The following is a 20870-nucleotide window of genomic DNA, read 5'->3' as shown; positions in this document are numbered from 1 at the left end:
GCGGTATAGCTCGGTTGCAGGTTCGATGCCCGCCTCCGCCATCCTAGTCACTGCCGTAGTGTCCTTGGGCAAGACACTTTTCCCACCTGCTCCCAGTGCCACCCACACTGGTTTAAATGCAAAAATTAGATATTGGGTTTCACTATGTAAAGTGCTTTGAGTCACTAGAGAAAAAGCGCTGTATAAATATAATTCACTTCACTTCAAAGGTTTAGGGAAACTATTCTATGGAGTGATGAGACAAAACTGGAACTCTTTGGGCCTATGAATCAACGTTATGTCTGTAGGAGAAAAAATGAAGCTTACAAAGAGAAGAACACCTTGCCTACTGTTAAGCATGGTGGGGGGTCAATCATGCTCTGGGGCTGTTTCTCTGCCTCAGGTACCGGGAATCTCCAGCGCGTTCAAGGCATTATGAATTCTATTTCCTACCAGGATATATTAACTGCAAATGTCATGAAGTCATTGACGAAGCTGAGGCTTGGGACACGTTGGACCTTCCAACAGGACAACGATCCCAAGCATACCTTCAAATCAACATCAGAGTGGTTGCTGAAGAAGGGCTGGAAGACTCTGGACTGGCCTTCACAGTCGCCAGACCTAAATCCTATCGAAAACCTGTGGTGGGACTTGAAGAAGGCAATTGCAGCACGCAAGCCCAAGAATATGAATGAACTGGAGGCCTTTGCCCAAGAGGAATGGGCTTAAATACCTGTAGATCGTTGCAAGAAGCTTGTGTCCGGTTATGTATCACATTTGAAGCATGTAATTACTGCCAAAGGGTGTTCTACTAAGTACTAAAGATGCATGTAACTAGGGGGTTGAATCATTTTGTCAATGAGATATTAAGAAAAATGTCCTTTTTTGGTATTTTGTAAAATACAGTGTTACAATTTAAGTTGCATTTGTCTATTTGACACATCTTTATTTGAAATGACTATAAACAAAATACGGAATAAATGTCCAACTTGCTAAAACACCAAAATTGTGTGGGGGTTGAATATTTTTGATCACAACTGTAAAACTTTCCGGTGTCTAAAAATAAAAATCCATCCCTTTTGGTCTGTTTTTTCATTTTTGTTGACTGTGCTTATTAATTTTTATATTCTAAACCATAAAAAAATGCTTTGTTTTTCAATGTTCTTTTTTGTATTTTAAAATGATATTCAGCCCTTGTCCAGGGTGTACTCCGCCTTCCGCCCGAATGCAGCTGAGATAAGCTCAAGCACCCCCGCAACCCAAAAAGGGACAAGCGGTAGTAAATGGATGGATGGATGGAAAATGAAATTCAAATGAACCGGTCGTTTTTTTGTTTTTCAATATCTCTTTATGAAACTATAATTGAAATTCCAAAACATGCACTGACCCAAAGCGTTTTCCTTTTTTGGTTTTGAAAAATAAAATGAAGATCTCCAGTAGACAGAAATGAAAAAACTGACCAAACATGGGTCCATGTACCTTCCATTCATTCTCTTTCTAATTCTGAAACGCACATCCAAAAACCAAATTAAGGCTGTTTTTCGATTTTTGTTATACATGGCAGATTTTAAAACAAACAAAAAAGGCGTGATTTTCATAAAAATATTGCCATGAAATTTGATTTTGTGCTTTTTTTCTTTCATGGATTTTTCCCCCCCCCAAATAAACAGAAAAATCGAATACATGTTCATCCAAAATGCAAAAAAACTGTATCTGTGTTATGACAAATCGAACCGGAAGCAGTATTTTAGCTTTAGTTTTTCGCACAACAGTAACATCTTTGTTCAGCATATTGTCGTTTGAAATGAAATAAAAAAAAACAATTTTGGGCCATTTTGTTTTTATTTTCATTTGTAAAACAAAAGTTGGACGACATGTTAAGACTTTTTTTCAAACGACAATAGGACTCCTGCTGAACAAAGATGTTAGCGTTTTGCTAAACGCAAAGGAAAAGCTAAAAATATTGGATGAACATATGTTTGTTTATCTGGAAAAATAAAAATCCATAAAAAGAAAACAGCATGAAATCCAAGTTAATGGCAATATTTTAATGAAAATCAACCCTCTTTTGTTTGTTTTCGAATCTGCCATATATTATAAAAATAAAAAAACGGCCCTAATTTTGTTTTTTGATTTACGTTTCAGAATCGGAAATAGAATGACCTAAAAGGTACAAGGACCAAAATGGATGTTTTTTTAATTTATTTGCAGACACCTGAAGTCTTATTTTCAAAGTAAAAGCGGGAATACGACTGTACCCATGTGTGTGGCTAAAATGTCTTTGGACCCATACACAGAAAATATTTTAGACACGGTGGGGGTTTTGCTGACTGGTGCTTTTAGGAGCTGTATAGTACCGAATATGATTCATTAGTATCACGGTACTATACCAATACCGGTATACCATACAACCCTATTGTGAACACACTTATACACTCATACATACTTATACACTTCCTCTGGAAGTGCGTCAGTTTAGACAGCATATTCATGGCTGGTGCACATGGTCAGGCTTTTTTTCTTTTAAATGCAAATGAAAAAAAGATGCCGTGGGAAGTTGCACACTGCTGCAACACTTGATGTATCAATAACTTAATGAGTGAAGGCTTAACATTTAATAAGATCCATATTGATTAAGGCAGCACAGCAACATTGGTTAGCACTGCTACCTTAAAGCAAAAAGCATTCCGGTTTGGATCAGTGACCACTTTTTTGTGTGGAGTTTGCATGTCGCTCTTGTGTGAATACTTCCGCTGTAAAGCAAAAGAGGAGACTGAAACTACCAGCAATACCACAACCTGTATTATTCAGAACATTGGTTGCTAGGCGATGCTGCAAAATAGCACAAAGGCTTCTTTGGTATTCAATTGACCAGCGTGTCTCGGCTGAAAACACATCTGCGACAGAAATGTATAATTTGCCATATGTTCCTTATTATGGATTGATGACTCCTGTGGCCCTGCACTCAGATGTAACATGTTGCTTAGGGGCCCTCAATTCAAAGTTCAATTGTTGTTGACTTTGCTTAAGCCAGAAAAAAGTCGATAACATAGTTTGTGTAACATAAGTGGTGAATTATACCTTGTACCGTTTTCTTATATGATTATGAGCTAGCATATTTGTATTTGGTCACAGAATCCTTCAGAGGATTATTCTACAGAGGACATACGACTTTAGATTGCTTCAAAAGTGCACTTGTCCATCACAAACTCTCCAGAGAGTGGTGGTTCTTGCCACCAGGAAAATGGAATCTTCCAGGAATGCAGATTTGGATTTTAGGAGGAAGTGTTAAGACTTTAGCAATATCTGGTAGGAAGCCCTCGCAGGTAGGATTTGTGGATAGGCGTCGGAGGTCACGCGACTCAAACTGATCAGAGGAACAATGTCAAGGAAAGATTGACTGGCAAGACTGACCGGCTCCAAAGCTAGAACTACAAAGAGTAAGGGTTTTTGTGTAAAAGGTATTTAAGGACAGTTGTCCAAGAAGACAGCAGAAGAGTGATCAGGCTCATACTCTTTCTCCTGGAGCTGCAGCTTCAGTCTAAAGGGATCGCTGAAACAAATAAAGCTTTTTGTTCGATGATTCCTCCTTGCCGTCTTTTTGGCTCATCCCTCATTACACGACCATCAAATATACCACACATGCATTATAATTCAGTCCCAAATATTTTGTTGTCCTCGACTGTCGGATACTGTCAAGTTCTTCAGGTTTTTTTCGCCGCTGTGCCCAAACTTGAAAGGGCCACTGGGACTTAAGAAGGACACAAAGGGACAACTCAATCCTCTTTCCTTATGATTTATTGATGTTTGATTAGAAGCAAACCAATAAAGTGGGTTATCGGTGTAAATGAATGGATGAATAGAATGAATAGTCAGTAGTTAAATAGAATAGTCGATATATGAATAGTTGAATTGTAGAATAGTTGAATAATTGGATTGTAGATTAGCCGATTGGGTTGATAACCTTAATCAAACAGAAAAAAAGAACCCAGTGTTTCATAAACATCCATCAAAATACATGCTTTGCTTTACTTTTAAATCAATCCAAACAAAATTAATTTCCACTGATAGGGACTAGGTTTAAGAATAAACTTAAACATTTCCAATAATATAAATTAAATTAAAACAATACAAGAATAAACTTAAACATCACTGATATCTATTTAAATTTACTTTCAGTCAACTTAAGCAATTTTTGTCAACATCAGTGAAATTATCTCCTTTAAATATTTTTTCCCGTGAAATTATTTTCTTTAAACAATCAGTGAAATTATCTCCTTTAAATATTTTTTCCCCGTGAAATTATTTTCTTTAAACATTCCCCTCACTCCAAACAAGCACTTCTTTCCTTTGGTTTTCTCACCAGTTGCATCTTCTGAGTCCACACAGGAGCTGTCTTCCTTCCTCTTAGCAGCATGTCGAAAGGGTTGACTGACTGAAGCTCAAACATTTTGAGCATGTGCTCTGAGCAGGTGAACTCAATCAAGCCAATCTGGTGGAAGCAGGTGGAGATGTTCAGCACTCAGCTCTCACTGTTGCCCCTTCAGGCCTGGAGTGTGCTCTGCAAATCAGTGCTGTTTTTTCTGCTCTGTACTTTGACTTGACAGATACGATAAGAAAGATTATTCAGTATTCCAACAATAGTATTTGATTTACACACTGGAAGGGCAGATGCAAGGACTAAAACAACCTTATTAATCTTCTTCTACAAAAAAAGGTGTAACGCCACAATTTATCCTCAAAAAGTCTCTCAAAGTTACGTACGCTAATACGTATTATACGGTTTCAAGTGAACGGCACTTAACTTATGCCCACCGCTGTATCGCACTTCATCAACCTTCCTCATACCTATCCAGTAATCCACAGGCCAATATCAATCCACTCAAATAAGTGAACAATTGAAATAATACCATAATCCATAAAGTTGCTTTGACGCAAAATAGGATCTGTCTGACGTCACTCCATCGCGGCCCGTTTGCGACGTGGTACCAATAGACACTTTTGTAGTCATTTCTACACTTGATCGCAATTCACCTGCATTGTTATCCACCTCTTACTTGAAGTTTTTCACTATTAAGAACACACAGAAAAGAGAAAGATGTGTATTATTGTCTTAATAAAGATAGTGGATGATGGGCAAAATTCCAAATAAGTGTAGTTTTCCTTTAGGACAGGTGAAATTATGGCTCCACAGATGACTGCGCTGGTGATCTATTAATGGATTCCTCAGTGTGAGCCTTGTGATTTGATCTGTTGATTAGTCCAGTTCTGAATTGTAGGGTATGCATTCCAACTTGTACCACTGATACTTTTTTTAGAAGATGGATGCAGAAGACGATCTGTTTCCCCTTTTTGACTAATTTAGGATGTTACAGGCTGCCTGCTTGTAATGTGATTGATTATAATCGGTCCTTGGTTACAGCTGCCCTGCAAAGTAACAGTGGTCAAGATAATGTCAGAACGGTTGTTGTTGGACACATGAAGAACCCTTGAAGGAAGAGAAGTGAGGCGGACTGAGCGACCTCTTCTGTCTAGGTCTGTCGGACATTAAAGATATCTACCTATTCACAATCATGATACCAGAACATCAGCTGTTTGAAGTAAGCATTGGCCTGGTGTATCGACAAATTGGAAGATGCTGGCAGCCGTTCAAAGTACCCCAAAGCTGCTACAGAAGGATGCAGGCAGAGTGTGGACCTCACAAATTTGTGGTTTTGGACTAAATCGCAAACTGGTCAACATTGGAGACGTTGTCTGCCCTGCAGGATGAATTTCATACAATTAGAGTGAAAAGTTGAAATTTGTTTTCACTAGTTCAAACACAACCATTGTAATCTTGATTGTTTTCCCTGTCTGCAACGTGGCAAAGTCGTTGCTTCAAGATTCCCCTCAAGGACAATGCAGATAAGTCGAAACAAATTCCTTCCCTGGCAACAACACCTTGAAAGATAATCTATGTTCTTTGCCACAGCTTGCAGAGCAACTCCAGGTTTAGAGACATAACCCACACACCACAGACCATGGCTACATATGCACACACACCCCATCCCACCCAATGCCCTGCTCTTCTGTTAGCCTGTAGAATGTGTGTCTGCTCCTAAATGGGGTTGTGCAGAAAATGAAATGTCTTTGGACTCGTGCAATGACAATAAAGAGTTTATTTTTATTCGTCTATGTTTGCATTATGTAGCCAATACATTTCTGTAGGATAAAGATGAGGCAAGGGTTTCGGAAGGGTGGGTCCTCGTTTTGCAACCTGTTTTTGTCGTTAATGTTTTTATTGCTCTTCATACCTTTTTTTAAGTTATTACAAAACAGCTGGCGATTGTATTTACATTTATGGGCCGTGCGTGGTGTTTTTATTAGTCTGTTTGGATGAGTTTGATTTCTTTCGTTTAGTTTTGGAGTGGTTGTTTTTCATGGATGTGGATTAGGTGTTTAGTTGTTTGGCTTCCAGTTTATGGGGTGTCGCGCAGGTTTGCTTGCTTTTGGGGGGCGTTTGTGACCCTCTGTTTAGGCCTCGCGCTGTGGGGTTGGTATCAATGGCCTACTGAGGGTAGCACAGTATTTTTGTGTGGTGTGGGTGCTGTGGCCTGATTGTATGGGCGGTGGTGTGTTTGTGTGTGTTCAGATTAGAGAGGGTATCTTCTTGGTGGGGGTTGGCATTGATGACGTTAGTTTACATGTTAATGTTTTGACTGGGTAGTGGACTGGTGCTGGTTGGTCTCCATGGTTTCGTTGGTGTGTGGTTGTCGGTCCTGGATTTTTGGTCGTTTTGATTTGGTGCTGTGGTGCTTGCTGCCGGGGGTTTTGCAATGCTTGTCTTTGCTACCTTTTGTTTGTGGTGCGGGTGCCCGTGGCTAATAAGTCCAGTGCCAGGGGATGGCCGCTATTATGGTCAGTGGCAGGCGCGTGATGGTTGTCACTTAATTGTCGGCATGTTGGTTGGCTTGTCAGGCTGGGTGGTCTTCCCGTCAGGCAGCAGGTAGTCTATGGGCCCTTCGGGGAAGGGAGTCCTGTCTTTCTACCAGCGCGGAGTGTGGTCTCTTGCTGGCTTGGGGGCTGCTTGTGTCCTGCTTCTACCGTGCCTTACCTTCGACTGGGCACGTCTGTCTACAGCTTGCCACTGGCCAGCCCGGCGGCACATTTGTCCCGGTTCTGGGGCTCCTATCGCTGGCTGGCCTAACTACGTGGGGCTGGTGGTCCCTTGTTCCCTGAGCACCGCCCCTGCTGTTTGGGGTTGGATTTTTTTGGTGACTGGGGCTGTACTTTGGCTACCGCACATACTGGGAGACAAATATTTTGTAAATACAAACACACATACATACAATAATAATACATATATATATACATTCATTTAAACATACATACGTGCACATATAGGTACTTATGCACTCATGCATATAATCACATTTCATCAAACATATAGTAACATTTCCCCTCGGGGAAACTGGGTAAAACACGGCACACTGATAGAGTTCAAACTGTTTTTACAATAACAATCTAGAAGTTTAATACAGTTCGCTTCTCTCTCTTCCCCTCCATTTATTTGCTTTCTTTTGTAATTCAAGTTTTCATTACATATATGTATTGTTGCATTTCAAACAACTGTATTGTTGATGATAAAGGCAATTATAATTACTCATTAGCAATAGCGTTATTTCTATTGGTATTTGTATTGCTTCATCTGGAGTGCAATAATGTTCATTGGCATTTCTGTGTTATTACCATATATGTCACTAACTGCTTATTTGCTGTCATTTATCGTATCATATATTTACATAACGTATTCGCTGATGTTGTTGTCTCTCATTCTTATCCCCCTTTTGTCCCCACAAGTTCTCCCTCTTTCTTTTTAATTCTTTCTATCCCATGTGCTGCGCCAAACATTAAATAAATCCATTTAATGAAGTCAGATACAAATATGGCAATCAGAGAAGTATCTCACATGGGCAATTACATCAACCATATGATTTGCCTGAGTGGATGAACAGGACATGTTAAAAAAAAACACACACACACACACACACGCACAGTAAAAACCCCACTCTGCTTGCATAAAATCATTAAATCTGTGAAGCTCCACAATGTCAACCGCTTATGCCAGGTCTTAATGTAATGTTAATGCGGCGATGCCTTTTATGTTTTAATTAGTAAACATTATACTACCCTGCAGATATGCTTGTTAAGGGTTGGATAGTTGGTTAGATGCTCAGTCAGACTGAGCTATAAATGGAATTAATGCTATAATGTACACAATACAATATGTGATGGATTTTTATTTCACCTTGTTGCTTACACCGCCGTTCTAACCCTCAGACAAAAGTATGCCGCATTCCGGTCAGTAAAATGATTTTGCATGTTCTGATGAAGAATTGATTTTCATATAAAGTTCTTACGGTCTATTTGCATGGTGGCAGAGTGTGGCAGATCCAACAGATGGCGATAACAGTAGACACTCATTTTCTAGTGCATATTACATCTATAGGACCGGCGTACCTGCGTCACACATTATTATCGCTACACTGAAAAAGTCAGACTGCATTGTTATTAAGAGTTTGACTTTCAATAACTTGTCATTGTCTCCTCGAATAGCAATAGCCATCATCATCCAAGGATCATTCAGTCTCCTGTAAGAAAATTAGCCTCTCAGAACATTTGGTTCATGACATTATACTTACTCTGTGTTGGGTTAAGCACCTTCCCAGAAGAGATTATGAATGAGGGACAATATAATGGAAGGAGATTCTGGTGATGAGTAACAAGGACAGTGCTGAGGTGAGTCAGCAGCAACTGGCCTGATTTCAGCAGCTGGACTTCGGGAAGAAACATCTTGGCTCACTCATAGTAAACAATGACACTGACTACTTTTCCGTGCACTAAAGTAGTCCTATTCCTTAAAAAAATGTCTCAAACGAAGCATCCTACAACTCATGGAAACACCTTAATCTGGTCATGTTTGGGTTTTAAAAAGTCGGACTAACATGTAGATTACGCGGTTGAAAAACCAGATCTCTCGAGTGGGGGTTTTGAATCACGCATTCGCCAGTCTCAATACGTAGGACATAACCCGGAAGCAGATATAATTCATCAAAACAGATAGGCAACAACTTGAATGAAGGGGACTGTTTATTTAGAATAGAATAAAATAGAAAGTACTTTATTGATCCCTGGGTAAAATTTGCTTCACATATTAAAATAATGTAACATTTTGAGGTGCATCGGTGAGAGGAAAAAAAACTAACAGGTATTTGTTTAAAAAGGTAGCTAAGGAAATGTAGAATTTAATTCTGGCTACCGAACGTAATACGAATTAGATGGAAGAGAATTTAGCAGGTACTGTATATCACAAGGCAAAGAAGAAAGCAAATATCTTGACGCTGCATTTGTGCACTCCAAACTGATTACCAATAACTCTGTATTCCGCACAATAGGGATCTTAGTCCAGGACAACAACAGTCCTAGTCTTGAGCAGTATTGGGTCACAAATGGTATTTTCCTTCAGATTCAAGAATACTTTCATCAATTCATACAGCTTTTTGAATCAACTCCGAAACATATAAATATGTATTTCCATTCTACGTCCAAAAATTCCTTTAAAACAACTCTCTCCTGCCAGTCTTTCTTTGCTTTGGACCGGCATCCGCTCTGGGACATTCTTGGAAGTGTCATGTTCATAGCGCAATTTAAAATAATTTCTTGATGGAGTCTGCTATGTAACGTCAGTATAGCCATTAGACTTCATATTTGTAATCTGTGGCAATATTACGATGGACATCAGGTGCAACAAGAATTGCGCTGCATAGATGCCTTGTATTGGTTTGACGTCATAGGTCAACCAGAAAAGCAATACATTTTGCCACGCTTCAAGGAAATAAGTGCCCACAAATGTATGGGATGCACACGGCATATTCTGCCTTGGCTCTGGTGAGGGCGGTCACATTTTTTTGTTCTCCTCCCGTCTTCTCTCTGCTTGCTCTCTTTGTCTTGTCCTGTCCACACTTTTTTTGAAGCCTCTTTCTCTGTGCTGTCCTCCAAATCTAAACATCAGACATGGAATTGATCAGCAGGACTCTTGACTCAATTGACGAAATATTTTCGACGAGCAAAAGAGGTTCTGGGGAGCATGGCTGCCCTGACGGAACCTTTGCTGCGGGGTACGTGAGAGATTCCTGGGACAAATGAAGATTCATGTGTATTGTCAAATTCGTAAGACGATGACAGCCACTCAAGGAACCCAAAGGCTGTTTGTTGCAATGGAAGGCTTGGGTCGAGCTGTGGGATCACAGACTGTGGCGATTTCTGAACTGAATCGCAAAATGGATCACATGATGGAGAAGCTTGTTGAATTGTAAAGATTTGATATGAGGGCCAGGATGGAAGAATAGAACAGATGTAATGTCTGCTCGAAAAACAACAATCCTGATCCACGAATTGACTCCCTCGAATATCCTTGACGCTGCTCAAAACAGAAGGCGGTTGTTCTGAAAACATCCCCCGAGGACACCTCTATGATGGACACTTTGACCTCCCTCCCTCCTTAACAACACCTGGAAGTCGAGCTTTGCTTGAATTGCATGCGGAACGGCCCCAGGCCTATAGACACAACATCACTACACCCAGGACAATGGGCATATACACACGCACACACACCTACCTCCATCCCATGCCTTCACCACAGCTTGATTCCCCTTCAGGGTGATGGACAGCTGAGTAGCGCTTCACCATGGCTCCAACTCCCCTGCCAGATCACGGTCTGGCAAATGAGTTTATTTCCCTTGGCCTGAGTCCGGACAACCCCCCTGGAGTCCAGCCTGTGACTGATATTTTTTTACTCTTCCTCCCTTCCCCAGGACGACCTGTTTCCCACCTTTTTTAAGGAGCGCCGTAAGTGGCTGATCCATTGGTGGTCCTGTTCTTGTCTCCCTGTAATGTATGTCTCCTCTTAGTGGTACTGTGCCGAAAATGTAATTTCAGTTCTTATATGTCTTGTACATGTTAAGAATGGACAATGAACAGCACCTTGAACCTGGACCAATTAGAGTGTGCATGGACATTAGGACATCACATGAAGGTGTGAAAATACAAAAAAAAAATACTATTTGAGAAATCAGACTAATTTAGTGCATGGAAACATAGTCAGTGAGAGGGAAAGGACACTTGGGATATCCATCACACACGCTGCAGTAAGCACACACAGGACTCTTAAGAATTTATTAACATTTTATATAATTTTCTTAGCAAAAATGTTTTCACACATAAATCTTTTTTCTTTTTTTTTTTTTACTTGAGCCTTGAGTGGCAACCATGACTATGCCAAGTCATGAAGAAAACAGTATTCTTAGTTAGCAGCGTGAAAGGGGATCTTACAAGAGGACACAAGAAGAACTAGCAAGTTAAATGGTCCATTCACATAAAACAAATTTCTCTTATCAACACCGAGTGTCACATCTGGGAAATGCTGCAGTTGTATTTGTCCTTTTTGGGGGATTTTAACCAAACACCAAATACGTTTTGTAACCCAGTGGTGACCAATTCAAAAGTATAAAAAAAAAGGGACTTTGTGACTCAGGATTTTCCAATTTCCCCCTGCAATTAGAAGTTTTACGTTTAGAACAAGTGCAGTTTGATGGAAAATCCCATTTCACTGAGCCAGCTAAAAATGACCAAGTTAGTACACCACAGTAAAGCACCTTCACTGTTTGCTTGCAATGAAAAAAAAAACAACAAAAAAAACACACCACTAAATAAGTTCCCCACGTTTACATTCTCACCCAGTTATTGTACAAAATATGCCAAATGTACAGAATGCTTCACCTAGGGGATCAAAACTATTAAAAAAAACATATAAACAACCCACATAATCAGTTGCAGCAAAGAGCCACAGGATATTGAGAAAGGCATCAAAGTGGAGACCGCGGACATCTCAGTTTGTAATTCTGAATACTGACTGATTCTGATATTGTCATTTACAACTCGGAATAAAAAAAATACAACTGAAGACCTAATTGGAGGAAATAAATGGATACATAAACCCGAAAAGTTGTGCTTTTTTTTTGTTTCTGTCTTTGTATATGGGTACAGTGGTGCCTTGACTTGGAATACCCTAACTTACAAGTATCTTGAGATGCGAGCTGTCTCTCGGCTGTTTATTACTCTTTAAATTGCCAGCAAACATTTGAGTTACGAGCCTCCCTGTCTCTGGTTGACGGAATAAACTCCGTAAGATCTGGCCAAAGTATCGGGTTTTTCTCGCTGGCATTATCTTGTACCTAGAGAGCAACATAAAATTGTTTTATTACCATTGACGTAGAGAAATGCTGAGGGGAAGTGGATGATTAAAAAAATGATTTATCAAAAACAATACTTACTTTTCCTGAACTGTAAAATAAAGTTAGTAGCTTTTCTGAGCCGAGGATGTTGTTGTGGCTTGTGCAGCCCTTTGAGACACTTGTGATTAAGAGCTATATAGATACACTTTGATTGACTGGTGGATTGAGCTTTTAGGATAATATATTTGCAGCTCAGTTGCCAGGATATGATCGTAAAAATAAAAGTGGAACCGTTTTTAAATTTACGGTAATTTGGTGTAAATTTGTTGAGCTGATAGTTTTTTGATGTAAACTGTGCATGTCTCTTGTGTTTTGTCTGTCGGCAAGAATGTTCTGAGATTGATATAGAATTGAATGGTAATGCTCCCCCATGTGGTAATCTGCTGATTCATTGTGCTGTAAATATTGTCAACAATTAGCATATAACAAACTAAAACGGTTGTGTTTTGGGAGGGGCCAAGCACTGATTAAACATCGATTCAAATTGATTTGAATGGGCAATGTTGATTTGGAATAGTTGTGATATGAGATGAGAGCTCCATTACAGAACCAAATAAACTTGGAAATTGAAGTACTACTGAAATAGCAATACATGATACTTTACCCAGGGTAGAAATCAAGGTAAAGTTGATGGTCTCATGTCTTTCTTCTACTTAAGAAAAGGGTAATATCGTAATTGGTGTTGGTCAAAATTGGTTGTGTGAAAGATGCATTTTTGTGATATGTAGATTATTTTGAACAACCCCATTGGTATGCTGCCCACTGCTGCTTGATGATTTACCCCAAATAATAAATAGTAAAAATGATAGAAAACCTAGAGGAAAGTAAAATGTAAAAAGTTTTAAATGTCCCTATGGTGATCCTGTGGTCTTTCGGTCAATTGTGGCAGTAGTCCCATTTCACGTAGCGGGTCACACACAACTACATCCCATTCACCATAGCTGAGGAAAATCCACTTGGCATTCAAGTCATTTGATAAAGACCCAGTAAATCCACTCAGCATTTTTCATCTCTCTTTCCCCTTTTTGATACTGTCAAGTGCCAAGTTGAGCAGGAGTTATTCCAGGCCATTTGTGCATTATCCAAGACTCAAGAAAGATGAACCATTATTCATATGCAGTTGGAGACTGTTTGAGTTGTGTGTTTTGTTAAACAGTAATCACATGGTTGAAATTAATGGAAAATCCCCAAAACTGGTCCCTTGTGGAATACTCCGCCTTTTGGAATTTCTACATCTTTTGTTCTTGTTTAACTGTATTGTTTGGCATAGAATTTGCTCAACCGTACTCAAACTGTGCTCTCCATTACCCACTCAGAGCTCTCAAAACTAGGCTTGTCGTCCTCATTGTCATCGTACTGTAGTAGCATGCCATTAACAGACAAACTGCGTTTAGTCCAGATGTTACTGATCCTGCGAGGATGGGTCCCACGACACTGCGTGGCACCCGCATGACCCATGTCAAATGAATGGCTTCTTTTGGGTTTACCTTCTTGAGGTAGCCCAAGGAGACGACCCAACATGGTGGTGGATTCTGCCCTTCCAAGTAGAGGTTCTTTGTCGGACAGGGGTGCTACAGCTCCCGTTATCATGGCACTGGAAGTGTTAGATGGGCTTGGGACCCCTTGACGTTCTCTTGATACCCCACGCAGCTCCATTGCGGTGAAGGCTCCCAAAAGGTGGTCCAGGTTTGGCTGCGGTTTTGAGCTGTGCCTATGTCTCCGGAACTTGCTGCTAGGTAGGGTGCTGCATTCAGCTCCCTGCATGCTGTAGCAGTCACCAACCCTTCTTCCTGTTTGACTGTCCAGTGAGTTAGACGAGGATGAAGATGAGGAGATACTGCTTTGAAGGGATCCACATTTAAACTCCACCATTTCCTCACGCATGACCACGACAGCAGATTTGACTTGTGGTGGGGCTCCATTGAACCTGTTCACCCCCCCATTGGTCTGCGAGTAAGTATTACTCACAGAGGGTAATTTTATTGTCTGGATGCCATTGGTCACCTTATAGCGGACCATGAGGATGACTATAAACACAAGTAGAGTGGCCACAATGATACCTCCAATGACTAGGATCATGGTGCCTCCCAAGAAACCACTGTGAAGAGACTGGCATTGAGGATAGTCGTCGGTGGTCATGAACTGGACACAGCCTACAATGTTGGTGGCCGTAAGAGTAGTGGCACTGTCATCCCAGATAGCCAAGACACACAAGTCGTACTGCATCCCTGGCACAAGATTGGTGACGACAAAGGCTCTGTTTGTTATGGGAATCATCCTGTGAACACACACAGATACAAATACATATAAACTGCATCATAGTAGAATTCCTAGTTCCATTTATCTTTACATTAGACACATGTGGTAAAAGATTGCATGGTTGTAATACTCCCTGGACAATAGTGTATATGGATGTACTCAGTCATTCAGGTCACTGCATTTTCAGGGCATTCAATCGATCACGATGGGATCGCTCAGTTTGTCTTAGAAGAGGTTTTGCCTCCCATCTGAACAGGCTTCATCAGTTAATGCTCAGAGGGAGCATGAACTGAGGCGAAACATCTTTCAAGACAAACTGAACAGTCCAGTTTTGATCGACTAAATGTTCTTGAACAATAGTGTTCTTAAAATAATGTTAAATACTGTTAGGTAGGATTTTTATACATTTGATTTCATGTAAAAAAAATACTAAAAATTATAAAAATAACCAAATAGACAAACTTTTTTTTGCTTTCAACGTAGACTGCTAATTTTGTGAGATGAAATCTCAATCAGAGACATTTTGTTTCAACCAATGCTGTTTACGTCATTTATTTTTCAAGTGGCATTTATCAATTAAATCAGTCTGGTATATAATTAGTAGGACACAAGGGGCTTTTTGGCTTTTGGCTGTATTAAGTGTTGTCAACAGTTTTTCCAACAGGAGTAACTCATTTGACTTCTTGTGTTTTGTCATTACAGAAATGATTATTTACAATTTTGGCATAATTAGTTATAAATAGACAATGTTTCTGTTCATTTTACTCTATTCTTACCTTAAATCCTTCTGAACTCCCGCTACCACTCAAGCACACACACGCACGCATGCACGCACGCATACACACACACACACACACACACACACACACACACACTGCTGCTGCAGTCTATTATTCATCCTTAATTGCCTTTTTCCATAATGAGTAAGACACTACATTTTGTCATGCATGAAGGAACTCATGCAATCATTTCCTCCCCCACGAACTTATGATTTATATTTAATCTTATCAATGCTCGACTTTGGAGAAAATGTATGACCAACTGGGGGGGACCTCATAGTATATATTCATGGATTAGCAAAAGTGTTATATGTTAATTGATAAAACAGTGGTTGGCTTCATTATGTATTTATATACTGTAAAGTTTTTTTTGTGAAAGTTTGATTATTAAATATCAAAAGGGCAAAACATATTTTAACTTTTTAGAGGCCTATGATTCAGTAGATAGATAGATAGATAGATAGATAGTACTTTATTGATTCCTTCAGGAGTGTTCCTTCAGGAAAATAAAAATTCCAGCAGCAGTGTACAGAGTTATAATCGATTTAAAAAAGTAAAAAGTAAATAATGGGGATTTAAATGGAAACAAAATAGAGAAATATTACAATAAGAATAAAAAGAAAAAGCAACAATGGGAATAAAAATATAACAGTAAAATAAGAATATAACAAGAGAAACTAGGCAGTAGTGCCCATGTTATGAAAACGTATTGCACTGTTATTGTTTTGCATCCCCTGTCATCCTAGTACCCCCCGCCCCCCACCCCAGAGAGGAGTTGTACAGTCTAATAGCGTGTGGGAGGAGTTTTTGAGTCTATTAGTCCTGCACTTGGGATGAAGCAGTCTAGCACTGATAACTCTATGCAGAGGGTGACTGGCATCATTCAGGATGCTCACTAGTTTGTCCACAGTAATCTTCTCTGCCACTGTCACCAGTGAGTCCAGTTTCATTCCGATTGTAGAACTGGCCCGCCTGATCAGTTTGTCCAGTCCTGAGCTGTCCTTCTTAGATGTACTCTCCCCCCAGCACACTACCATGTAGAACAGAACACTGGCAAACACAGACTGGTAGTACATGCTCATATATGAGCATTAATGTTATGTTCTGCATTGGACCTTTATTTGGAATTAATTGAAATACAATTTAACGACTTAACATAACCAGTCAGTGACATGTAAGGATTCTTCAGAACTGAGCATTGTCACACCTATTTTTCAAAGCTAAATGCTCTCTTTCTATCTGTGTGTTACTAATTGCTTTACAGATTTATTTATTCCTTTTCTAACATAACTAATATTTTTAGCAAACATACAAAACACCACTCTCTCTGTTATACCACTTCAGTTTCAGTTAGCTAGCTTCTAAGTCAGCAAAGCCAAACTAGTTCCAGTCCAAAGCCACTTCACTCCATCATCGAGTGGTCTGCTGCTTCCTCGCTTCCCTGCTCCCTGTAGGTTTATTATAGATCATAAATCATGCCTCTCACCTGGAAAGTAAATGGCTGAGAATTTAATCCGACAAGTTTTGACATTTTGACCGCCATATAGGACCTGGAACTGGCAACAACGATACAAAAAGTGCCTGTTTTCTCCCGCCCTTCCACCCCGTTTCTTCACGAGGATTATGAGACATCTTTTTTTTTTATCTAAATGAGAATATATGAACATCCTAGCTGTCGGTATTCAAATGACAGCAGACCTTATACAGTAAGTGATGTTTTATTATGTACTTTTGGCTCTAGTAAAGTGTGTGAGCAGAAATCAGAGATTAAGAAAACATTTAAAGTAAATAGTTTTTTTAAATCAATGCGCAGCATATGCTTCGAATGATCAAAATATGTAAATATGTTATTATATATGTGCTCGCTACTAAATTACATATATTCTTATATCATGTATATAAAACCCTTATGAAGGTATTTTATTTAGAGGCTCTATGGGCAGAATTGAACATTTCCCAAAGGCTCCATTGTACATGAACTTTTGATCTAATGTATTTAATATTTACAATGCATCAAAAAAATCCATCTGTTGTCATGTGTCTCATAATCATTGTGCCTTAGGTAAAATTCCTCAAAAGGTGTAATTCCCCTTGAAATATCAAATAAACCTACTACAAGATCTACTACACTAAACGAGTGTATAAGCCTTTTCCAAAAACTACTGTACTAATTATATATATATATATATATATATATATATATATATATATATATATATATATATATATATATATATATATATATATATTAGGGGTGGGCAAATTAATGCGTTAATTACGCGTTAACTCATCAATCTATTAACGCCGACAATTATTTTATCGCACATTTGCGTATGTTGTTTACATGCTTTTATTTTGTTAACGCCTTTTCTTAACAAGATGGCATCTCCCGGATATACTTCGGCGTCGAGGGGCTCTTGGTAAAGATGGAACATTTGGCAAAAATACCGGACGATTCTGCAAATTTCATGGCTGGCTTACAGCGTGGTCACTCCGGGATCACTTACAACCGCCAGACAATTCTGAATGCGGATAGATCGGGCCGTTTTGGACTGAATGACGCGTGCTTGCTAGACCGGGTAACTAGCATGGGAATACTTTGCCAGCTACATCCAGCAGCTTGTGAAGCAGCGGAGTATATGTGTTGTCTGTCTATTTATGAATAATGCAGACGAGGAGTGTTGGCTGAGTTCTTAACGTTTGCTTTCAGAGCGTGCATATCACAACATACAAGATGCCGTCATGGGGACACAACCTATACCGGGCTACCGCACATGCTCGTCACTCCTGTTGCATGCTGGGTAGGGTAGTTCTTTTTTTCCCTGGCTCATAACATCACATTAGTACCATGTATATGATGCGTTCAGTTTATCAAAGCACCAAGCAAACAATCGGAAAATTCCCATTATATCAATTCCTAGATATGGTCATAATTATTTTAAGTGCACTACGCAGGATAAACACAACATTATTAATATTGCTACTACGGATAATTTGATCAAAAATTCCCTAAAACAGCCCACTACCTATAATATAGTTTTTTTAAACATAAGACCCTGATAAAAAAAAATGTTTCTGCTGTTACCTCAGAAATTGCCTATTCAGGTGTTATGATTGTGGCTCAGAGATTTGTATGTAGATTATATTTATTTTCCATAACAAACAGGATAACTTAAATACCCTGGCAGTGGCAATAAGCTTAAATGTTTGTATTTACATTTTTTTTAGTTGATTTTCATAAAATATGCTATTTAACTGCTACTGTTTAACAAGGACTGATTTAAATTGTGTTTGCACAACAGATGTTTTGGCGCTTTTGTTCATGTGGGAGAATATTCCAATAAAGGTGCATTACACACTACTTTTGAATTCATTATTGGGCTTTGCGTATACAATGCAGTTAATCACGATTAATCGGAGACATAGTGGGATTAACTTCGATTAAAATTTTTAATCGTTGCCCATCCCTAATATATATATATATATATATATACATATACATACATAATGATTGTCACACACACACTAGGTGTGGTGAAATTTGTCCTCTGCATTTGACCCATCCCCTTGTTCACCCCCTGGGAACTGAGGGGAGCTGTGAGCAGCAGCGGTGCCGCGCCCAGGAATCATTTAAGGTGATATATATATATATATATATATATATATATATATATATATATACAGTCAAGAAAATAAGTATTTGAACACCCTACTATTTTGCAAGTTCTCCCACTTTGAAATTATGGAGGGGTCTGAAATTTTCACAATAGGTGCATATCTACTGTATAAGAGATAACCTGAAAAGAAAAATCCAGAAATCACAATCTATGATTTTTTTATAATTTATTCGTGTGGTACAGCTGAAAATAAGCATTTGAACACCTGTCTATCAGCTAAAATTCTGACCCTCAAAGACCTGTTAGTTTACCTTTAAAAGTCCTCCTCCACTCCACTGTATTATCCTGAATCAGATGTGTGAGGTTGTTAGCCGCATAAAGACACCTGTCCACCCCATACAATCAGTAAGACCCAAACATTCAGCATGGCTAAGAGAAAAGAGCTTTCCAAAGACACCGGAGACAAAATTGTACAACTCAACAAGGATGGAAAGGGCTCTGGAGAAATTGCCATGCAGCTTGGTGAAAAAAGGTCCACTGTTGGAGCAATCATTAGAAAATGGAAGAAGCTAAACATGACGGTCAATTCTAAAACGGAGTGGAGCCCCATGCAAGATATCACCTCATGGGGTCTCAACGATGAGGAATCAGCCCAGGACTACGCGGCAGGACTTGGTCAATGACCTGAAAAGAGCTGGGGCCACTGTTTCCATGGTCACTGTTGGTAATACACTAAGACGTCATGGTTTGAAATCATGCATGGCACGGAATGTTCCCCTGCTTAAACCAGCACGTTAAGGCCAGTCTTAAGTCTGCCAATGACCATTTGGATGATCCAGGAGTCATGGGAGAAAGTTTTGTGGACAGACGAGACCAAAATGGACCTTTTTGGTCATAATTCCACTATGCGTGTTTGGAGGAAGAAGAATGATGCGTACCAACCCAAGAACACTGTCCCTACTTGGAAGCATGGGGGTGGTAGCATCACGCTTTGGGGGTGTTTTTCTGCTCATGGGACAGGACGACTGTACTGTATTAAGGAGAGGATGACTGCAGCCATGTATTGTGAGATTTTGGCCAAAAACCTCCTTCCCTCAGTCAGATCATTGAAGATGAGTAGTGGCTGGATCTTCCAACATGACAATTACCCAAAGCACACAACCAGGAAAACCAAGAAGAGGCTTCGTAAGAACCATATCAAGGTTCTGGAGTGGCCTAGCCAGTCTCCAGACCTAAATCCAATTAAAAATCTTTGGAGGGAGCTGAAAGTCTGTGTTACTCAACGACAGCCCAGAGACCTGACTGATCTAGAGAAGATCTGTGTGGAGTAGTGGGCCAAAATCCCTCCTGCAGTCTGTGCAAACCTGGTGAAAAACTACAGGAAACGTTTGACCTCTGTAATTGCAAACAAAGGCTACTCTACCAAATATTAATGTTGGTGTTCAAATACTTATTTTCAGCTTTCACACAAATAAAATCTTAAAAAATCATAGATTTTGATTTCTGGATTTTTGTTTTTAGGTTATCTCTCATACAGTGGACATGCACCTACTGTGAAAGTTTCAGACCCCTACATGATTTCTAAGTGGGAGAACATGCAAAATAGCAGGGTGTTCAAATACTTATTTTCTTCACTATATATATATATATATATATATATACACACACACACACACACACACACACACACACACACACACATGAGCCCAAGGGGATACTGAATTTCTTGAAACATGAAGGCCATGGCCACTTTAAAGAGGATAATATAAAGTATATGCCAAAAGCTGGATAGTTCTGAGTGTAGTGCCATCTCAAAATTACATCTTGGGACACATCAAAATGGATATTTTCTATTTTCTAGCTCAATTATCTTTTCTGGATGTTATTGCTTCCCCTGTCTCATT

At 39.5% G+C, this 20870-nt stretch overlaps 1 protein-coding gene across 1 annotated transcript in view; it reads right to left on the bottom strand.

Annotated features, from left to right (window-relative positions):
• Window positions 1-11187: 11187 nt before the first annotated feature.
• LOC133549865 (leucine-rich repeat and fibronectin type-III domain-containing protein 2) overlaps window positions 11188-20870 on the bottom strand; it is a 376256-nt gene continuing 366573 nt past the window's right edge. The window contains exon 5 of the mRNA XM_061895720.1: window positions 11188-14589. Coding sequence (XP_061751704.1) covers window positions 13599-14589 — 991 coding nt within the window. The 3' untranslated portion in view covers window positions 11188-13598. The remainder of the gene's footprint in view (window positions 14590-20870) is intronic.

This window comes from Nerophis ophidion, linkage group LG03 (assembly GCF_033978795.1).
Source record: "Nerophis ophidion isolate RoL-2023_Sa linkage group LG03, RoL_Noph_v1.0, whole genome shotgun sequence".
Lineage (NCBI taxonomy): Eukaryota > Metazoa > Chordata > Actinopteri > Syngnathiformes > Syngnathidae > Nerophis > Nerophis ophidion.
This window is presented reverse-complemented; position numbering and strand designations above follow the sequence as displayed.